At 41.4% G+C, this 21,158-nt stretch overlaps 1 protein-coding gene across 4 annotated transcripts in view; it reads left to right on the plus strand.

Annotated features, from left to right (window-relative positions):
• The window catches only part of clocka (clock circadian regulator a), a 130,967-nt gene extending 109,986 nt beyond the window's left edge, over positions 1 to 20,981 (plus strand). For all 4 annotated transcript variants that reach the window (XM_072252689.1, XM_072252691.1, XM_072252690.1 and 1 more), the window contains 3 exons: positions 3,916 to 4,112; positions 5,530 to 5,773; positions 17,453 to 20,981. In XM_072252689.1, coding sequence (XP_072108790.1) covers positions 3,916 to 4,112; positions 5,530 to 5,773; positions 17,453 to 17,599 — 588 coding nt within the window. In that variant the 3' untranslated portion in view covers positions 17,600 to 20,981. The remainder of the gene's footprint in view (positions 1 to 3,915; positions 4,113 to 5,529; positions 5,774 to 17,452) is intronic.
• Positions 20,982 to 21,158: the final 177 nt, after the last annotated feature.

Here is a 21,158-nt window from a genome sequence, read left to right on the forward strand (position 1 = left end):
CTTCATTCACTTCGTCACTGACCTTCGACACGGAACAGAGGCCTAGACTCCACGCACCCGTGTCCCTAAACCCTATCCTGACCCTCAACTCCCTTCTCTGTCCCCAAAACCATTCCAACAAATGTCTAAGACAAGCAAGTCTAAGTCATGACCCCGGGCTTGGCGCCATCTTGACTGAACGATTAAGATCATAGCTGCAAGCAGGAAAAAAAAATTAAAGGCACTAAGGAAAATTACAATTTTGTTTTCTTTGAAAGCTTTCATTGTCATCAAAAATCATGGAAATTGATCTTGACCGTATGTATGAAGCACCTCTTACCCTCAACCCTATTCACCCAAACTCCTGTCCTGATGCTTATATTAAGCAGATTTCTTAAAAGTTCACTCTCAAGACCAAGGTAACATGTCTGAACGATTGGCGCACTGTCACACTCACCTCCATTATAAGCAAATGCTTTGAGAGGCTGGTCAAGGACTACATCTGCAGCATGCTACTACCCAAACTGGACACCCTACAATTCTCCTACCGACATAACCGATTGACAGATGACACAATAGCCACAGCTCTACACCCTGTCCTTACACACCTGGAGAAGAAGGGTGCTTATGTGAGAATACTGTTCTTGGACTACAGTTCAGCATTCAACACCATAATTCCCTCCAGGCTCGGCAAGAAACTCAAAGATCTCTGCCTTCACCCTGCCTTGTGTAGCTGGATCCTGGACTTCCTGTCAGATCGCTGGCAGGTGGTAACAGTGGGCTCCCTCATCTCTGCCCCTCTGACTCTCAACACAGGTGCCCCTCAGGGCTGTGTACAAAGCCCCCTCCTTTACTCTCTGTATACCCATGACTATGTCACCACCCACAGCTCTAATCTGCTAATTAAATTTGCTACACTGATTGGCCTAATCTCAAATAATAATAAGGCAACCTACAGAGAAGAAGTCATCACCCTGACACAGTGGTGTCAAGAAAACAACCTCTCCCTCAATGTTGCAAAAACAAAGGAGCTGGTTAGGGACTACAAAGCAGACAGGCTAACCCCTATTGGCATCAATGGATCTGGGGTCGAGAGGGTCAACAGCTTTAAGTCCCTCAGCATAAACATCACCGAAGATCTCAAGTGGTCTGTACATAGTGGTTGTGTGGTGAAAAAGGCACAATAGAACCACTTTCACCTCAGCTGGTTGAAGAAATTTGGTATGGGCCCCCAAATTCTAAGAACTTTCTATAAGGGCACAATTGAGAGCATTCTGACTGGCTGCATTACTGCCTGGTATGGAAACTGTACTTCCCTCAATCGCAGGACTCTGCACATCTATAGATGTGAATTTCCCACTCTGCAGGACGTTTACAAAGACAGGTGTGTAAAAAGGGCCTGAAGGATCATTGGGGACCAGAGTCACCCCAACCACAAACTGTTCCAGCTGCTACCATCTGGGAAACAGTACTGCAACATAAAAGCCAGGACCAACAGGCTCTGGGACAGCTTCTTCTACCAGGCCATCAGACTGCTTATCTCATGCTGAAGCAACTGTATTTCTATGTTATATCCTCTCATGTCCCTTTTGCCAATCAACTGTCCAGCTCTTGGCTCCATCCCTCCCCCTCCTGTCTTCTCCTATCATTTTGGATCTCCCCCTCCCCCTCCAACTTTCAAACCTCTTACTCACTCTTCCTTCAGTTAGTCCTGATGAAGGGTCTCGGCCTGAAACGTCGACTGTACCTCTTCCTAGAGACGCTGCCTGGCCTGCTGTGTTCACCAGCAACTTCGATGTGTGTTGCTTGAATTTCCAGCATCTGCAGAATTCCTGTTGTTACCCTGTTGTACATAGTATTTATTATAAATTAGTATAAATTGCACATCGCACATTTAGACGGAGATGTACAAAAATTTTGACTCGTATATGAAAGATGTAAGAAAGTCAATTCAATTCAAATACTATACATTTTCAATATCCTTCAGAATTACTAACATTACCAATTTTGATTTTAAAGAAAACACCCTTTAATCCTTTGAACTTTGCAAACCACTGTGTTGTCTCCAACCTGCCTTCTCTGAAGTTCTCAAATTGTCTGTGTGTGGGGGAAGGGGTGGACTGGTGGGAGGGAGGAATGGGGCTTATTGTTCTGTTGAATGCGTGGGCATGCTATATTATTGCCAGAATGGGAGGTGACACTCAGAGGCTGCCCCCAGCTCATACTTAGGTTATGTTGGCACATGGCACATCTCTCAGTGTGTTTCATTTTACATGTGATAAATAAATGGATCTGAATCTAGAAAATAATTCCAAACGCTCAGATCAGACGAAAATTTTTGCCTCATCTATCTTATTTTGAAATGGTGATCTTTAATTCTAGATTCTGTCACAAGAGGAAATATCATCTCCACATTCACTTTGATGAGGCTTTTCACAATCTGCTGCTTCAGCATTTCCCATCATTTTTCTAAATTTGAGCAGATTAAGGGCCTGTCTCCCCAGTTCTCCCCTTAAGATTACTGGCCACTTTGAGGTATCAGTCTAATAAACATCTGACTTGCTTCCAACATGTTAAAATCTTTCCTTTAAAAAGGAGGTCAGTAACACAGAAACAGACCTTTTGGTTCAGTTTGTCTATACCAACCAAGACAAGCTAGTCCCACTTGCCAGTGTTTGGTTTAAATCCCTTTAAACCATGTATCTGTCCAGATGTGTTTTAAATATCATTGCCTCACTTTCTCTATCAACTTGTGCCATACATGCACTGCCCCTCTGCATGAAGAAAGTATCCCCAATAATTTTTCCCCCATCACAAACCAGTGCCTCCAGTTTATGGTTCCCATTCCCAGGGAAAAAAACTGATCACTTACCCTATCTATGCCCTTCATGATTTTATACATCTTTATAAGGTTGCCGCTCATCTCCTATGCTGCAAGGAATAAAGTCCTCTACTACCCATTCTCTCCCTGTAGCTCATGTCCTTGAGTCCTAACAACTTTCTTCAAAATCTTCTTTGAACTTTCCATCTTAATAACATCTTTCCTCTAAAGATAGGAACGAAAATTATACGCACTCTTGGTCCAGATGTGTAATAGAGAGTATATTGACTGGCTGCATCACAGCCTGGTATGGAAACACCAATATTCTTGAACAGAAAATCCTGCAAAAAGTAGTGGGCATGGCCCAGTCCATCAGGGGTAAAGTCCTCCCCACCACTGAGTACATCAACACAAAACGCTGTCACAGAATAGCATAGACAAGGAAGTTAATACAATTATGCAACAATGACAGTTAGCAACACCACCCCCTTACCCACGCCATCTATTACATCATGTCACAGCACTGTAAACACTCTAAACCACTTCTAATGAATACATGCTGGTATTTGTGTTTAAGCACATTTAATTCCATATCTGTGCTTCTAACTTTATTTTATGTAATTCTTCATTCTGTAGAATTGTTAAATGATTTTCATTGCACTGATACACCACAGCAATTTTCTAATACATATAAATGTATATGATGAGTAAAGCTGATCTGTGATAAACATAAGCTACTTACCCATTTTATTTTGAGCCTCATATCCTAAGCTTTGCATATTTTCCCACCTCATCTCATTGCTCCTAAGCCTGTTACCTGACTTGACCCTGTCTTTTGCCTCCCAATCCATCTTTTCCTTGTCTATCTCTCACTTTAAAAGGCTTTTAAAAGTTTAGAATTTATTTCACCATAAACTTGACAAATTCTTGTGTCTTTGTGCCCAATCTGATAAAGCATCATGGGAAATTAATTCTATGATGAGGGTTATGGAAGAGCATGGTAATGATCTGCGTGAGATAATTGAATGTCAATTTTGAATTTTTCTTTAAAATAGAGTAACTACCTTGTTTACGTGTTTGTTCATACAGGACATTTTACATTTTAACCACTACAGGTTCAGCCAAATTTGCAAGCCAACTTCAGCCAGCAGATGTCAGTTTTTAGTCAGGATGCCCAGACATCCTCCCTCCCTAACACTGTGATGATTTCTCAGCCCGCAGCAGCAGATGCTGGGCAGCTTTCATCTACTTTATCCCAACATTCCATACAAAGTGCTGCAGTTACTACTTTTACTCAGGATAGGCTGCTGTGGTAAGCATTAAATTCGCCTCTCCATTCTTTGGGAAGGGATTGTTCTGAAACATGTTTCACTAATTTGTAAAATATTTAACCTCTCGGGATTTTTAAAAAACGTTAGTACAATATTTTTTTGTTGTGAGTGAACTTTTTGTAGTGAGTGGAAAGAACAGCTGATAGAAAAATATCTATTTTTGGATACTATCCTATATTTGAAGTCCTTAAAGGAACAACAATGTTAGGGCCATTATCTAATGTGAATTAAAATGTTTGTTAAGGTATGTAAATGTAATTTTGAAGTCATATGACTTGTTCATAGAATATTGCACAGTTGAGAGGAAAAGGTGTGATGAAGAAGTGATCAGAATGAGGACAAGATCATGCACATCTCTGGACACCCAGTATGTACAGTTGGCCCTCTTTATCCGCGGGGGATTGGTTCTGGGACCCCCTGCAGATACCAAAAAACGCAGATGCTCAAGTCCATTATATAAAATGGCGTAGTATTTGCATATAACCTACGCACATCCTCCTGTATACTTTAAATTATCTCTAGATTACTTATAATACCTTACACAATGTAAATGCTATGTAAATAGTTGTTACGCTGTATTGTTTAACGAATAATGACAAGAAAAAATGCTCAAACAACGAATGCTGGAGAGAGAATGCCCGGGTTTTCCTGATCCGTGGTTGGTTGAATCCGTGCATGCGGAACCCGCGGATAAGGAGGACCGACTCTATACAATGTGTGCACTTTTGTCTCCATGAACCTGTCAACAGCTGAGCCTGGTCTCCAATCAACTTGGATCTCACTGCCATTGAATCAAGACTTTGCTCTGCCAAGTCCATGTAGTGGTTGGTGTGCAGTGGGCACAATCATTAAAGGAATTCCAACTGGATTTGAAGTGGTTTATCCTCTACCATAAGGGTTTGGCTAGGAATAAGACTGCTTCAGTATAGTGCTGGGTATAACGAAAGGATAGCATGGTACTGTATAGGGTGCAGTGATCTTTTATTAACATTGTTCTGAGAGTGGAGACACTTAGATTTTAAAAAAGATTAGCTAAAATAGGACTGAAATAGCTGAGGTTTGGTGTAATGGAAATGTACAAAATTACTAGAAGCCCATATTGTGTAAGGTTGCTCTGCCAAGGAAAACAGGCTCATAACTTATGGGACATAGATTTATTTTAGAGTGATGATGGTCTATGTCTGAAAGCTTGAAAGTTTCTGCAACCTCTATTGCATAAGGAAAGTATTTGAATAAGAGACTATAGTTACAGGTGGGAAGTATCATTCGTTGTGAAATGCTATTTTTTTTTGATCCAGTGTGGACTAAGTGGTTTCCTTTTATGCTGTAAATTTATTTGAAAATATACCTCCACACATAGCAGTAAATATTTAATGCCACTTTTTTTTCTCTCACTAGCTTCTCTCAAGGCCAACAGCTCATTACAAAGTTGATAACAGCTCCAGTGGGATGCAGTGCTGTTATGGTTCCAACAACTATGATAATGGGTCAGGTTGTGACAGCTTACCCCACTTTTGCCACTCAGCAACAATCCCAGACATCGTCATCAACACGGTGCCAGCAAGAGCAACACCAGAAGCAGACAACCATCGATCAGCCAGAGTTTCAGACACTGACTCAACACTCTCCACAGTGGATACAGGTATGAAAAATGGAAAACCATGTTTCATAAAGAATAGAACCTCCTGCCCCCCAATAGATAAACACAAAATAAAGTATAATTCTGAAATAAGAATACAAATAAAACTTGCAAGGAACTCATCTTCTGCTTATGTAATAGAAAAGTTTTGAAGACTATCTCCAGTACAGCCCAATACTGCCAGATTTAAAAGTTGGTACAATAACATTTGAATGAATAAAGCCTTCCTCTGACACATCACTTTTGACAACGAACTAGCTTAATTGGTTTTTGAACTACAACTTTTAAGTTTTAAAGGCCAGGGATAATTTTTTTTGTACAGTTGTAACAAGTCAGGAACCCACTGGAGAACAGATGCTCGTCCATTTGAACGGGAGGCAGGTTATGTTTTGTAACATCAAAGCGTGAAACTAATTCAAAGGGAGACATGGGAGTCCGAAATGTGAAGCTGACTCCATGTTTACTTTAAGCGAGGTGCGCACATATCAAGAGGTAGCATGATGACGTATGCAATTCATGGATTTACATATAACCCATAATGAGTTATTTAAAGAAAAAGAATGTGTACTCAAACAATATATTTACAATATTACTGAAATATTAAATACAGTACACAACACTCCTCCCTGCTTAGCTATAAACTCCAACTCAATAGAAAATAGGTCTCAATTATATACACAGTATATTATATACAGTCATCACAGCATAGTAAATTTTTAATTTATTCTATTGAAGCCTAAAGATTTAGTCGCTGTAGAGAGGATTACTTACTCTTGTGGGATAATGTCTTTCCTGAGATGGGGGGTCACTCTGCTTGGCGGGTGAAACTTGTAGCTGTGAAACAATCTCAGGTTCTGGGGCCTCCTCCTTGGTGTTTGTAGGATTTAACTCTGGGACTGCAGGAAGTGGTTCTGACAGTGGTAGCCACCTTTCTTCGCTAACAATTGACTTCGCTCTCCTCAGCTGGTTTTGGTGTTACCTCCAACTGATGTCAGATGCAATATCCACTCTGTAGGAGAGAGGTCCAGCTTTGTCTTTAATCTTTCTGAATACCCACTTTTGATCACTTCTGCAGTTCCTGGCCAGGCTTATTTGTTTAGGAATGAAACATGAAGGTGCCTTCAATTTGTCTCAGCTGTTTCTCTTGCATGTTGGTTCTGAAATTGGGTTTGAAGAGATTCAGGCATGAATGTAAGGGACGACCTAAGAACAACACAGCTGCTGAGTTGTTGGTTGTGGAGTGTGCTGCATTGTGATATGCAAAGAGGAAATTGGAGAGCTTCTGATTCAGTGTCAGTATAGTGTATTTTGCTGACATTGATTGCAGTGGGTTCTTTAGACTCTGGACAAATCTTTCCTCCAAGCCATTTGTAGCTGGGTGATATGGTGCTGATGTAATATGTTGTATTCCATCTTAAGATGGGAAGAGCTCAAATAGTAGAGAGCACCCCTGTGGCCATCCCCCTCAGTAATCGTTATCTCGTTTTGGATGCTGTTGACGGGGGGTGACCTGATAGAGGACGACCACGATGATCGGGTCTCTGGCACTGAACCTGGTTCCATGGTGCAGAAGGGAGAGAAGATGAGGAATGCAGTAGTCATAGGGGGATTCCATAGTGAGGGGAACAGACAGGAGGTTCTGTCAGCCTGATAGAGATACCCGCATGGGATGTTGCCTCCCAAGTGCCAGGGTACGGTCACTATCTCGGATTTGGGTGCAGAGTATTCTGAAAGGAGAAGGTGAACAGCCAGAAGTCTTGGCACACGTTGGTACCAATTACATAGGTAGAAAAGAGAATTCAGGGAGTTGGGTAGGAAGCTGAAAAGCAGGACTCCAGGGTAGTAATCTCAAGATGGCTGCCTGTGCCACATGCTAATGAGCACAAGAATGGCATGATCAGGCATATTAATGCGTGGCTGAGAGACTGGTGTCAGGGACAGGGCTTTGGGTTCCTGGATCATTGAGGCATCTTCTGGGGGATGTACGACCTGTACAAAAAGGATGGGTTACACCTGAACCCAAAGGAGTCCAATATTCTAGCATGCAGGTTTAATAAGGATGTTAGGGAGGGTTTAAACTAATTTTAAAATACATTAGGACAGATAAGTCCCTGGGGCCTGATGGAATATACCCCAGGCTACTCCACAAGGTGAGGGAAGAGATTGCTGAGCCTCTAGCTATGATCTTTATGTCCTCGTTGTCCATGAGAATGGTACCGGAGGATTGGAGGAAGGCGAATGTTGTCCTCTTGTTCAATAAAGGTAGTAGGGATAGTCCGGGTAATTATAGACCAGTGAGCCTTACATCTGTGGTGGGAAAGCTGTTGGAAAAGATTCTTAGAGATCGGATCTATGGGCATTTAGAGAATCGTGGTCTGATCACGGACAGTCAGCATGGCTTTGTGAAGGGCAGATCGTGTCTAACAAGCCTGATAGAGTTCTTTGAGGAGGTGACCGGGCATATAGATGAGGGTAGTGCAGTGGATGTGAACTATATGGATTTTAGTAAGGCATTTGATAAGGTTCCACACGGTAGACTTATTCAGAAAGTCAGAAGGCATGGGACCCAGGGAAGTTTGGCCAGGTGGATTCAGAATTGGCTTGCCTGCAGAAAGCAGAGGGTGGAGGTGGAGGGAGTACATTCAGATTGGAGGGTTGTGACTAGTGGTGTCCCACAAGGATCGGTCTGGGACCTCTACTTTTTGTGATTTTTATTAACGACCTGGATGTGGGGGTAGAAGGGTGGGTTGGCAAGTTTGCAGACGACACAAAGGTTGGTGATGTTGTAGGTAGTGTAGAGGATTGTACAAGATTGCAGAGAGACATTGATAGGATGCAGAAGTGGGCTGAGAAGTGGCAGATGGAGTTCAACCTGGAGAAGTGTGACGAGGTACACTTTGGAAGGACAAACTCCAAGGCAGAGTACAAAGTAAATGGCAGGATACTTGGTAGTGCGGAGGAGCAGAGGGATCTGGGGGTACATGTCCACAGATCCCTGAAAGTTGCCTCACAGGTGGATGGGGTAGTTAAGAAAGCTTATGGGGTGTTAGCTTTCATAAGTTGATGGATAGAGTTTAAGAGTTGTGATGTAATGATGCAGCTCTGTAAAACTCTGGTTAGGCCACACTTGGAGTACTGTGTCCAGTTCTGCTCGCCTCACTATAGGAAGGATGTGGAAGCATTGGAAAGGGTACGGAGGAGATTTACCAGGCTGCTGCCTGGTTTAGAGAGTATGCATTATGATCAGAGACTAAGGGAGCTAGGACTTTACTCTCTAGAGAGAAGGAGGATGAGAGGAGACATGATAGAAGTGTACACGATATTAAGAGAAATAGAGTAGACAGCCAGCGCCTCTTCCCCAGGGCACCACTGCACAATACAAGAGGACATGGCTTTAAGGTAAGGGGTGGGAAGTTCAAGGGGGATATTAGAGGAAGGTTTTTCACTCAGAGAGTGGTTAGTGCGTGGAATGCACTGCCTGAGTCAGTGGTGGAGGCAGATACACTGGTGAAGTTTAAGAGACTACTAGACAGGTGTATGGAGGAATTTAAGGTGGGGGGGTTATATGGGAGGCAGGGTTTGAGGATCAGCACAACATTGTGGTCCGAAGGGCCTGTACTGTGCTGTACTATTCTATGTTCTGTTTGGCAGGGGGATGGGAACCGGAGTGATAGGGCTGAGGAAGGGAAAAACAGAAATAAATTAAAGATAGCATGCAACAGAGATGATAGAAAGAACAGGCAAGAGATGAGGCATAATCACAGCCAGTGGGATAATTTACAACAGAAAGCAACAAAACAAATACTGGACTGAAAGTGTTATATTTGAATGCATGCAGCATAAGAAATAAAATGGATGATTTTGAATTTCAGCTACAGATTGGCAAGTGTGACATTGTGGCCATCTCTGAAACTTGGCTACAGGATGGCTGCCACTGGGAGCTGAATATCCAAGGATATGGTGTATCAGAAAGATAGGTTAGTAGGCAGAGGGGGTGATGTGGCCCTGTGTATAAGAAATATTATTAAATCATTAGCAAGCAGCTGAAAAAGGGAGTGAAAAAAAAATCCGGTAGAAAAAGTCATTTTCTTTTAAAACACTGCTCGGGGAGAAGGGTCTGCACTGCGCAGGCGCGTGACGTAGCGCGCCAAGGTTTAAAAAGCACACCACCATACACAGCGGCCATCGTCGGAGTGGACTGAGTCAGAGTGGGACGGCTTTGGCTCAACAGGCTTCGGCGAGAACAGGCAGAGGCCAGGGTAGGTTCCGGTAAGTTTTTTGTTCAGATAGTTTAGAGTAGAGAGAATGCCAGGCAGGATGTTGGAATGCTCCTCTTGCAGGATATGGGAAGTCAGGGAGCCCTCCGATGTCCCTAATAACGACACCTGCAAGAAGTGCATCCAGCTGCAGCTCCTGACAAACCACGTTAGGGAACTGGAGCAGGAGCTGGATGACCTGCGGATCATTCGGGAGAATGAGGAGTTATAGATAGTAGCTACAGGGAGGTAGTTACGCCAAAGGAGCAGAAGACAGGAAATTGGGTCACTGTCAGGCGAGGGAAGAGGAAAGGGCAGGCAGAGCAGGGTTCCCCTGTGGCCATTCCTCTCAACAACAAGTATACCGCATTGGATACTGTTGGGGGGGGGGGGAATGCCTTACCTGGGACAAGCTGCAGCAGCCAGATCTCTGGCACTGAGTCTGGCTCTGCAGTGCAGAGGGAGGGTGGAAAAAGAGGAGAGCGGTAGTGATAGGGGACTCGATAGAGGTGCAGGTAGGAGGTTCTGTAGTCGTGACAGAGAATCCAGGATGGTTTGTTGCCTCCCGGATGCCAGGGTCAAAGATGTCTCTGATCGATTGCATGACATTCTGAAGTGGGAGGGTGACCAGCCAGATGTCGTGGTGCACATCGGTACCAATGACATAGCAAGGAAGAGTGAGGAGGTCCTGAAGAGTGAGTATAGAGAGCTTGGTAGGAAGTTGAAAAGCAGGACCTCTAGGGTGGTAATCTCAGGATTCCTACCTGTGCTAGGTGCCAGTGAGGGTAGGAATAGGATGCTCTGGAGGATGAACAAGTGGCTGAGGAACTGGTGTAGGGGGCAGGGTTTCAAATTTCAGGATCATTGGGACCTCTTCGGGGGCAGGTGGGACCTGTACAAGAGAGACGGGTTACACTTGAAACTACAGGGGGACCAATATCCTTTCAGGGAGGTTTGTTAGTGCTATTTGGGAGGCTTTAAACTAGATTTGCAGGGGGATGGGAACCAGAGTGCCAGAGCTGACAGTGTGGCTGGGGTGAAAATAAACGATGTTAAAAGTTCAAGCAAATCCGCTGATAGAAAGGTTGTGAGTGGTGGTAAAAATCTTCTGAGGTGTATATATTTCAATGCTAGGAGTATTGCGGGGAAGGCGGACGAGTTGAGGGCGTGGATTGACACGTGGAATTATGACATTATAGCAATTAGTGAAACTTGGCTACAGGAGAGGCAGGACTGGCAGCTTAATATTCCAGGGTTCCGATGTTTCAGATGTGATCAAGGCAGAGGAATGAAAGGAGGGGGAGTAGCATTGCTTGTTAGGGAAAATATTACAGCAGTGCTCAAGCAGGACAGATTAAAGGGCTTGTCTACTGAGTCCTTATGGGTGGAGCTGAGAAACAGGAAAGGTATGGCCACATTAGTGGGATTGTATTACAGACCACCCAATAGTCAACGAGACTTGGAAGAGCAAATCTGCAGAGAGATAGCAGGCAACTGCAGGAAACATAAAGTTGTGATGGTAGGGGATTTTAATTTTCCATATATTGATTGGGACTCCCATACTGTTAGGGGTCTAGATGGTTTAGAGTTTGTAAAATGTGTTCAGGGAAGTTTTCTAAATCAATATATAGAGGGACCAACTAGAGGGGATGCAATATTGGATCTCCTGTTAGGAAACGAGTTAGGACAGGTGACGGAAGTCTGTGCAGGGGAGCACTTTGGTTCCAGTGATCATAACACCATTAGTTTCGACTTGATCATGGACAAGGATAGATCTGGTCCTGGGGTTGAGGTTCTTAACTGGAAGAAGGCTAAATTTGAAGAAATGAGAAAGGATCTAAAAAGCGTGGATTGGGACAGGTTGTTCTCTGGCAAAGATGTGATTGGTAGGTGGGAAGCCTTCAAAGGAGAAATTTTGAGAGTGCAGAGTTTGTATGTTCCTGTCAGGATTAAAGGCAAAGTAAATAGGAATAAGGAACCTTGGTTCTCAAGGGATATTGCAACTCTGATAAAGAAGGGGTAGTTGTATGAAATGCATAGGAAACAGGGAGTAAATCAGGTGCTTGAGGAGTATAAGAAGTGCAAGAAAATACTTAAGAAAGAAATCAGGAGGGCTAAAAGAAGACATGAGGTTGCCTTGGCAGTCAAAGTGAAGGATAATCCAAAGAGCTTTTACAGGTATATTAAGAGCAAAAGGATTGTAAGGGATAAAATCGGTCCTCTTGAAGATCAGAGTGGTCGGCTATGTGCGGAACCAAAGGAAATGGGGGAGATCTTAAATAGGTTTTTTGCCTCTGTATTTACTAAGGAAACTGGCATGAAGTCTATGGAATTAAGGGAATCAAGTAGTGAGATCATGGAAACTGTACAGATTGAAAAGGAGGAGGTGCTTGCTGTCTTGAGGAAAATTAAAGTGGATAAATCCCCGGGACCTGACAGGGTGTTCCCTCGGACCTTGAAGGAGACTAGTGTTGAAATTGCAGGGGCCCTGGCTGAAGTATTTAAAATGTCGCTGTTTACAGGTGAGGTGCCGGAGGATTGGACAGTGGCTCATGTTGTTCCGTTGTTTAAAAAAGGATTGAAAAGTAATCTGGGAAATTATAGGCCGGTAAGTTTAACGTCGGTAGTAGGTAAGTTATTGGAGGGAGTACCAAGAGACAGAATCTACAAGCATTTGGATAGACAGGGACTTATTACGGAGAGTCAGCATGACTTTGTGCGTAGTAGGTCATGTTTGACAAATCTATTGGAGTTTTTCGAGGAGGTTACCAGGAAAGTGGATGAAGGGAAGGCAGTGGATATTGTCTACATGGATTTCAGTAAGGCCTTTGACAAGGTCCCGCATGGGAGGTTAGTTAGGAAAATTCAGTCGCTAGGTATACATGGAGAGGTGGTAAATTGGATTAGACATTGGCTCAATGGAAGAAGCCAAAGAGTGGTAGTAGAGAATTGCTTCTCTGAGTGGAGGCCTGTGACTAGTGGTGTGCCACAGGGATCAGTGCTGGGTCCATTGTTATTTGTCATCTATATCAATGATCTGGATGATAATGTGGTAAATTGGATCAGCAAATTTGCTGATGATACAAAGATTGGAGGTGTAGTAGACAGTGAGGAAGGTTTTCAGAGCCTGCAGAGGGACTTGGACCAGCTGGAAAAATGGGCTGAAAAAATGGCAGATGGAGTTTGATACAGACAAGTGTGAGGTATTGCACGTTGGAAGGACAAACCAAGGTAGAACATACAGGGTTAATGGTAAGGCACTGAGGAGTGCAGTAGAACAGAGGGATCTGGGAATACAGATACAAAATTCCCTAAAAGTGGCGTCACAGGTTGATAGGGTCGTAAAGAGAGCTTTTGGTACATTGGCCTTTATTAATCAAAGTATTGAGTATAAGAGCTGGAATGTTACGATGAGGTTGTATAAGGCATTGGTGAGGCCGAATCTGGAGTATTGTGTTCAGTTTTGGTCACCAAATTACAGGAAGGATATAAATAAGGTTGAAAGAGTGCAGAAAAGGTTTACAAGGATGTTGCCAGGACTTGAGAAACTCAGTTACAGAGAAAGGTTGAATAGGTTAGGACTTTATTCCCTGGAGCATAGAAGAATGAGGGGAGATTTGATGGAGGTATATAAAATTATGATGGGTATAGATAGAATGAATGCAAGCGGGCTTTTTCCACTGAGGCAAGGGGAGAAAAAAACTGGAGGACATGGGTTAAGGGTGGGGGGGGCTTCTTCACACAGATAGTGGTGGGAGTATGCAATGAGCTGCCAGATGAGGTGGTAAATGCGGGTTCTTTTTTAATATTTAAGAATAAATTGGACAGATACATGGATGGGAGGTGTATGGAGGGATATGGTCCGTGTGCAGGTCAGTGGGACTAGGCAGAAAATGGTTCGGCACAGCCAAGAAGGGCCAAAAGGCCTGTTTCTGTGCTGTGGTTTCTATGGATGATGTAGGATCATAAGGTGTAGAGTCTCTATGGGTCGAGTTAAGAAATGGCAAGGGGAAAAGGACCCTAATGGTAGTTGTGTACAGGCATCCAAACAGTAGCCAGGATGTGGATTACAAATTACAGCAGGGGATAGAAAAGGCATGTCAGAAGGGCAATGTCATAATCATTGGGGATTTTAGCATAAAAGTGCATTGGGAAAACCAGGCCAGTACTGGACCTCGAGAGAGAATTTGTAGAATGTCTAAGGGATGGCTTTTTATAACAGCTTGTTGAACCCACTAGGGGATTGACTGTGCTGGACTGGGTGTTGTACAATGATCCAGAGGTGCTAAGAGAGCTTAAGGTTAAAGAGGCCTTAGGGAGCAGTGATTACAATATGATTGAGTTCACTTTGAAATTTGAGAAGGAAAAACTAAATTCTAATGTGTCGGTATTTCAGTGGAATAAAGAAAATTACAGTGGCATGAGAGAACTGGTCAAAATTGAAAGGGACACAAGCAGGAAGGACAGTAGAACAGCAATTGCTGGAGTTTCTGCGAAAAATGAGGGAAGTGCAAGACAGATATATTCCAAATAAGAAGAAATTTTTGAATGGAAGAGGGACACTACAGTGTCTGACAAGTAAAGTCAGCCAAAGTAAAAAGCAAAGGAGAGGGCATGTAAGGAAGCTAAAGCTAGTGGGAAGATAGGAGGAAACTAAGAAGGTCATTAGGAAGGAAAAAATGAATTATGAAAGGAAGCTGGCAATAAATATCAAAGAAGATACTAAAAGCTTTTTAAGTATATAAGAGTTGAGGATAGATATAGGACCAATAGAAAATGATGCTGGAGATATTGTAGTGACAGATGCAGAGATGGCAGAGGAACTGAATGCATATTTTGCATCAGTCTTCACAGTGGAAGACATCTGCAGTATACCGGACATGCGAGTGTGTCAGGGAAGTAAAGTATGTGCATTGAAAATTATGACCCAGAAGGTGTTCAGGAAGCTTAATGGTCTGAAGGTGGATAGATCTAATGGACCTGATGAAATGCATCCTCAGGTTCTGAAGGAAGTAGCAGGAGAGATTGTGGAGGTATTAACAGCGATCTTTCAAGAATTAATAGATTCTGGCATTGTACCAGATGACTGGAAAATTGCAGATGTTACTCCGCTATTAAGAAGGGTGGGAGACAGCAGAAAGGAAACTATAGACCTGTTAGCCTGACATCAGTAGTTGGGAAGTTGTTGGAATCAATTGTTGGGGATGAGATTACGGAGTAACTAGAGGCAGGTGACAAGATAGGCCAAAGCCAGCATGGTTTCCTGAAAGGAAAATCCTGCCTGACTAACCTACTGCAATTTTTTGAGGAAATTACAAGCAGGGTAGACAAAGGAGATGCAGTAGGTGTAGTATACTTGGATTTTGTGAAATGACTGAAACAGCTGACCTAGTGTCAATTCAATTTTAAATAATTTGCCATTCACTTCTGACACAAGCCATATTGCTTGTCTGTTAATTTCCCCATTGTAAATCTCGATGATACCCAGTCCTGTCATTCTCATCATCAGATTTTTCATCAACAGCATGTAGACTAGTGCTCTATTTGAAACTGCAACTTATCTTTTTCTCTTCCCCAAGCAGTCCATTTATCCAGTCTGCCTCACATGCTCTTTGTACATGTTCTACTTCTGCAAGTTTCACCTTTAAACCTATATTTGGTGTTCATGAGCCCCTGCCACAATGGTAACACAATTTGTTCAATCAGCCTGGTAATGTGTTCAGGTACTGCAATTTTGTTCAAGCTCACTTTTATTCCTGACTGCAACTCATTTGCATCTGTCAGCTGTTTCAATTGATACAGCAATTCCAACTGCTCTTTTAAATATAAGTTGTGCTTCACTTAACAGCCATTTTTGAATGCTTTCTTGTAAGATTTCACAAATTAAACAATCTCTCAGTGCATCATTAAGACCTATTCTCAGACAATCTCTTTAATTTGATCATGTAAGCTGTATGCTTCCTTTTGGTTCTGCTTATGAAACCTAAAGCATCTGCAAATCAATAGTTTCAGTTCTAAATGTTCTTACATTACTGTCACAGTATCAGCAAAACATATTTTGGATGGTTTGGTTGGAGAAGTTAAACTTCAAAACAAATTGATTCCCTTAAACCCAATGCATTCAGCAAGATTGGTGCTCATTTCTCATTGGCCATTTGCTTCAAAATATTTTTCTTAACTCAGTATACATAAACCACTTACCCATTGTCCAATCAAATGTATCAATATTTCTGGTGTAGTCAGCCATTTGTTTTTTTTAATGATTATTAACACCTGATAGTCATTCTTTATGAACCCACAAATTATTCCATTTATTGCCTTTCTTTTTCAAAGAAACTCGACAGTCTCTGCATGTGAAGGGCTGTTTTTTTTTAAATTGCTCTTCCTTGCTACGAATTTTTACTTAGTTCGAACATCTTGCTGCGTTTCAACTGGTAAGTAGTTGAATCAAGTTTGCTTTAAAAATACGTCGTCACCAATGTTACATTATGCAACGTTGAAACATGAAACTAATTCAAAAGACGACAGGGGAGTCTGAAATGTGGATGTTTACTTTAAGCAAGGCATGTCACATGATGACTTATGCAATTCACATTTTTTTTTACATATAACCCATAATTATTTACAATATTACTGAAATATTAAATACACAACAAGGATCTTGGGGGTTCTATTGCCAAGGCCAGGATATTATAACCAACTGCTCTCTCAGAAGATGCAGATGACATCCAGGCCTAGAGGAATATTGGACCTCATGAAAAATGTGCCCCCACATGTGAAATGGTCAATGTCTTTGATAGCGAACTGAATGCATCAAGTTCCAGCCTTTCATAAGGCAAAATATTCTGAGTGAATTGTTGCTTTGCAGGATTACCTTGAATACGAAATAATTTTTCATCAATCTACCTTTGATGATCTGATGTGTCTGTAAATGAAAATTCTACAGGATTAGTTCAAATGTAGTTACTGATTTTCAGTTAGGTTTCCATTTGGAAGCTCTTAACACCAATAACAGGATTAGTAGTCAGTGAACGTATTCACTGGGAATAACATTCACTGACTGGTATTATGAACAGCAGAGGGGTAACTTCAGTACCAGTTGTAATCAGCAGAAATTATGTTTGTAATGACTTTTGTTGAATTCTACTGAATGGAAAGTTCATATGTCAAAGATTCAGGAGATGAAGATAGTGAATTCTATATGTTGAAATTATTTCTCCATTCCTTCATATAATTAACATTCTTCCAGGTCAGAGAAATTTGTTGACTAATTCATTTCTTTGGAGCCAAATAGTAAATTACAGATAATGAATGCACATATTAAAGTTTCCATAAATTAAGATGAATAATCTTCAGTTTGAATCTGGTTTGCTTTAACTCTATTAGTCCAACTAGCAAAATTTTTGTTGTTTGTTTTTAAATTTAGGCACCTAGATTTCTCCACAGTAATCAATCAACCCATATTATTCTATCAACTGCTTGCCCTCTACAACAGAATGCTTTCACTCATCAGCAACTTTCCCAGCATAGAACTGACAGTTTATCAGAACCTTCAAAAGCACAGTCACAGTAGCCTATGGTGATTTTCTTAAAAATGAACAACTGCATTAAGACTTCTAACTTTAAATATGAAGTTGCAAATACTGAAATAAAGCTGGACTTTCAGGTTGGAAAATACACCATACTCACTACTGACTATTCCAGTGTATTACACAACTATCCTGGAAAAAAGAACATGTACAGGTACGTGGCTTGTGATGAGAAATGTAAGCTCTTTGATACTTGTTGCTTCATTATGTAAAGATGCACTGCCCAGTACTAACCAGTAAAAACAATTTGGAAATTTGTTTTAAAAAATTGTTTTTGTTAGTAGTAACACAAGCTGTTCCTCTAGTTTGTAAAATGTTGCCGCTGTAATGGAAAAATTGAAGGTCACTCCACTGTCAAATACTTAAGTCAGAATATTTTTAAAAAGCTTTATAAATGCACCCTTTATTGTATATTCTGTAAAATGTGTAAATAACTGGGTAAGGCAAGTAATCAATATTATAAAGCATGCAAGTGTAATCTGTGCAAGTTTAAAAATTGCTTTAACTATTACAGTATTCTATAAAAATGTACAAACTAATCTCTTTAATATGTTCACAAAATAAATGGGATCCCTTTCATTTATTTTACTAAGTGTTAACCTGTCAAAATTTGCTTTATGGGATTAAAGATGTATTTAAATTGCATCAAATTTGATAATCTGATCAGTTGAAAGGGTGCTCAAAGTGTTGACTAAGAATGTTTTAAATTATTCATCCTAGTTTTATAAGACCCAAGACCATAAGATATACAGCAGAATTAAGCCGTTTGACCCACATCATAGCTGATCCATTTTTCTCTCAATATCAATCTCCTGCCTTCTCCCCACATCCCTTCATGCCCTGTCTAATCAAGAATCTATCAACCCTTTCTTTAAATATACCTTCAGCATCTTGGCCTCCACAACCTTCTGTGGCAACGAATTCCATAGATTCACCACTCTCTGGCTCAAGAAATTCTTCCTCATCTCTGTTCTAAATGGACGTTCCTCTATTCTGAGACTGTGTCCTCTGGACTCAGACTCCCACACCATATGAAACATCCTCTCCACATCTACTCTTAGCAAGGCCTTTCAACATTTAAGGCTTCAATGAAATCCCTCTTTCTTTTGAATTCCAGTGAGTATGGGCCCAGAGTCATGAACCGCTCCTCATAAGCCCTTCAAACCCGGAGTAATTTCCTTGAACCTTCTTTGAACTCCCTCCAGCGTCAGCACATCCTTTCTTAGATTAAGGGCCCAAAAACTGCTCACAAAGCTCCAAGTGAGGCCTCACCAGCATATTCTAAAGCCTTCACATTAATTCCTTGCTTTTACATTCTAATCCTCTCAAAATGAATGCTAACATTGCATTTTCCTTCCTCACCACTGACTCAAATTAACCTTTGGATATCCTGCACGAGGACTTCCAAGTTCCTTTGTGCCACAGATTTTTAAATTTTCTCTCCATTTAGAAAATAATCTATGATTTTATTTATTCTATCAAAGGGCATGACCATACACTTCCTGACACTCTTATCCATCTGCCACTACTTTGCCCATTTGCCCATTCTTCTAATCTGTCTAAATCCTTCTGTAGCTGCTCTGCTTCCTCAAGACTACCTGCTCCTCCAGCTATCTTTGTGTCATCTACAAACTTGGCCACAAAGCCGCCAATTTCTTCATCCAAATCACTGACGTGTAAAAAGAAAAGGTCCCAAAACAGACCCCTGTGGAACACCACTAGTCACCAGCAGCCAACCAGAGAAGGTTCCCTTTATTCCCACTCTTTGCCTTCTGTCAATCAGCCATGCTAATACCTATCCTGTAATGCCATTGGCTCTTAACTTATTGTGCAGCCTCATGTTTGGCATCTTGTCACATCCACCGATTCTCCTTTTTCTATCTTGGTATTTCCTCAAAGAATTCCATTTGTCAGGCAAGATTTTTCATTTAATAAACTTTGCTGAATTTGGCCCATTTTGTCATGTGCCTCCAAATACCCTGAAACCACATCCTTAACCATTGACTCTGACATCTTTTCAACCACTGAGATCAGACTAACTGGCCCACAAATACCTTTCTTCTGCCTCTTTCCCTTCTTGAAGAGTGGAATGACATTTGCAATTTTCCAGTCCTTTGGAACCATGTCAGAATTCATTGTTTCTTGAAAGATCATTATTAATGCCTCTACAATCTCTTCAGCCGCCTCCTACAGAACCCTGGGGTGTACACCATCTGGTCCAGGTGACTTATCTACCTTCAGACCCAAGCATCTTTTCCCTGGTATTGGCAACTTCAGTCACTTTTGCCCACTGACACACTCAAATGTCTGGCATTATGCTTATTCAGTCCATGTATTGTTGCCTTGTCCACCATTACTACCCCTCCAGCAGTCCCAAATCTACTCTCACCTCTCTTACATTTTATTTATCTGAAGAAACTTCAAGTATTCTCTTTACTATCACTGGCTTGTTTACCTTCATATTCCATCTTTTCCTTTTTTGACGTTTTTTAGTTGGTTTTTAAAAGCTTCCCAATTCTCTAACTTCCCACTGATTTTTGCTCCATTATACACTCTCTCTTTGGCTTTTATGTTGGCTTTGAATTCTCATCAGCCAGTTGCATCATCCGCCTTCAGAATACTACTACTTTGGGATTGTTTACCCTGCACCTTCTAAATTGCTCCTAGAAACTCCAGCCATCATCTCTGCTAGTGTTCCCTTCCAATCAATTTTGGCCAACTCCTCTATCATGCCCCTTTACTATATTGTAATACTGATACATCTTATGTTAACTTCTCCTTCTCAAATTGCAGGGTGAATTTTATGATCACTGCCTCCTTTAAAGCGTTCCTTTACCTTAAGCTCTCTCATCCATTCTAGTTTGTTGCATGACACCCAATCCAGAATAGCTGATCCTCTAGTGGGCTCAACCACGAGCTGCTCTAAAATGCCAGCTCATAGGCAATCTAGAAAGTCCCCCTCTTGGGATCCAGCACCAACCAGCATTTTCTACCTCCTGTTTTCATTTGTAAACCTCATCTTTGCTACTGTTTGGAGCTCTGTATGTAACGCCCATCATGGTCTTACTTACCCTTGCAGTTTCTTAGTCCAACCCACAATGATTTTACTCCTTCCGCTCCCTATCTCACTTCTACCCTTTTTTTAAACCAGCAGAGCCACCCCAGCCCTTCTGCCTATCCTTTTGATACAATGTGTATGATTAGTTTGCTTGAAATCTCTTGTAATTCCTTTCTCATTCAACTTTAATTCCAATTAATTGCAGCTGAATTGGGCAAGACTACTATTGCAGCATTGTTCCATGATGTAAATGATGTGTACAAAATGTGCATTAAGTGAATGTAAACATTTATTACATTTTTCTAATAAAGATCTCAAATTTAGTACTGCTTTTGATTTCACTTTCATGGTTTTTGATTAACAAAATAATTAATGAACACATTAAAATTATTTATGTACAACTAAAACTAAATATGTCCATATTCCTAAAACCTTGTTGTACAATTTTTATTTAGTCAATTATTTGATTAAACAATAGAAACATT

The sequence above is a fragment of the Mobula birostris genome, chromosome 3 (genome assembly GCF_030028105.1).
Source record: "Mobula birostris isolate sMobBir1 chromosome 3, sMobBir1.hap1, whole genome shotgun sequence".
Taxonomy (NCBI): domain Eukaryota; kingdom Metazoa; phylum Chordata; class Chondrichthyes; order Myliobatiformes; family Myliobatidae; genus Mobula; species Mobula birostris.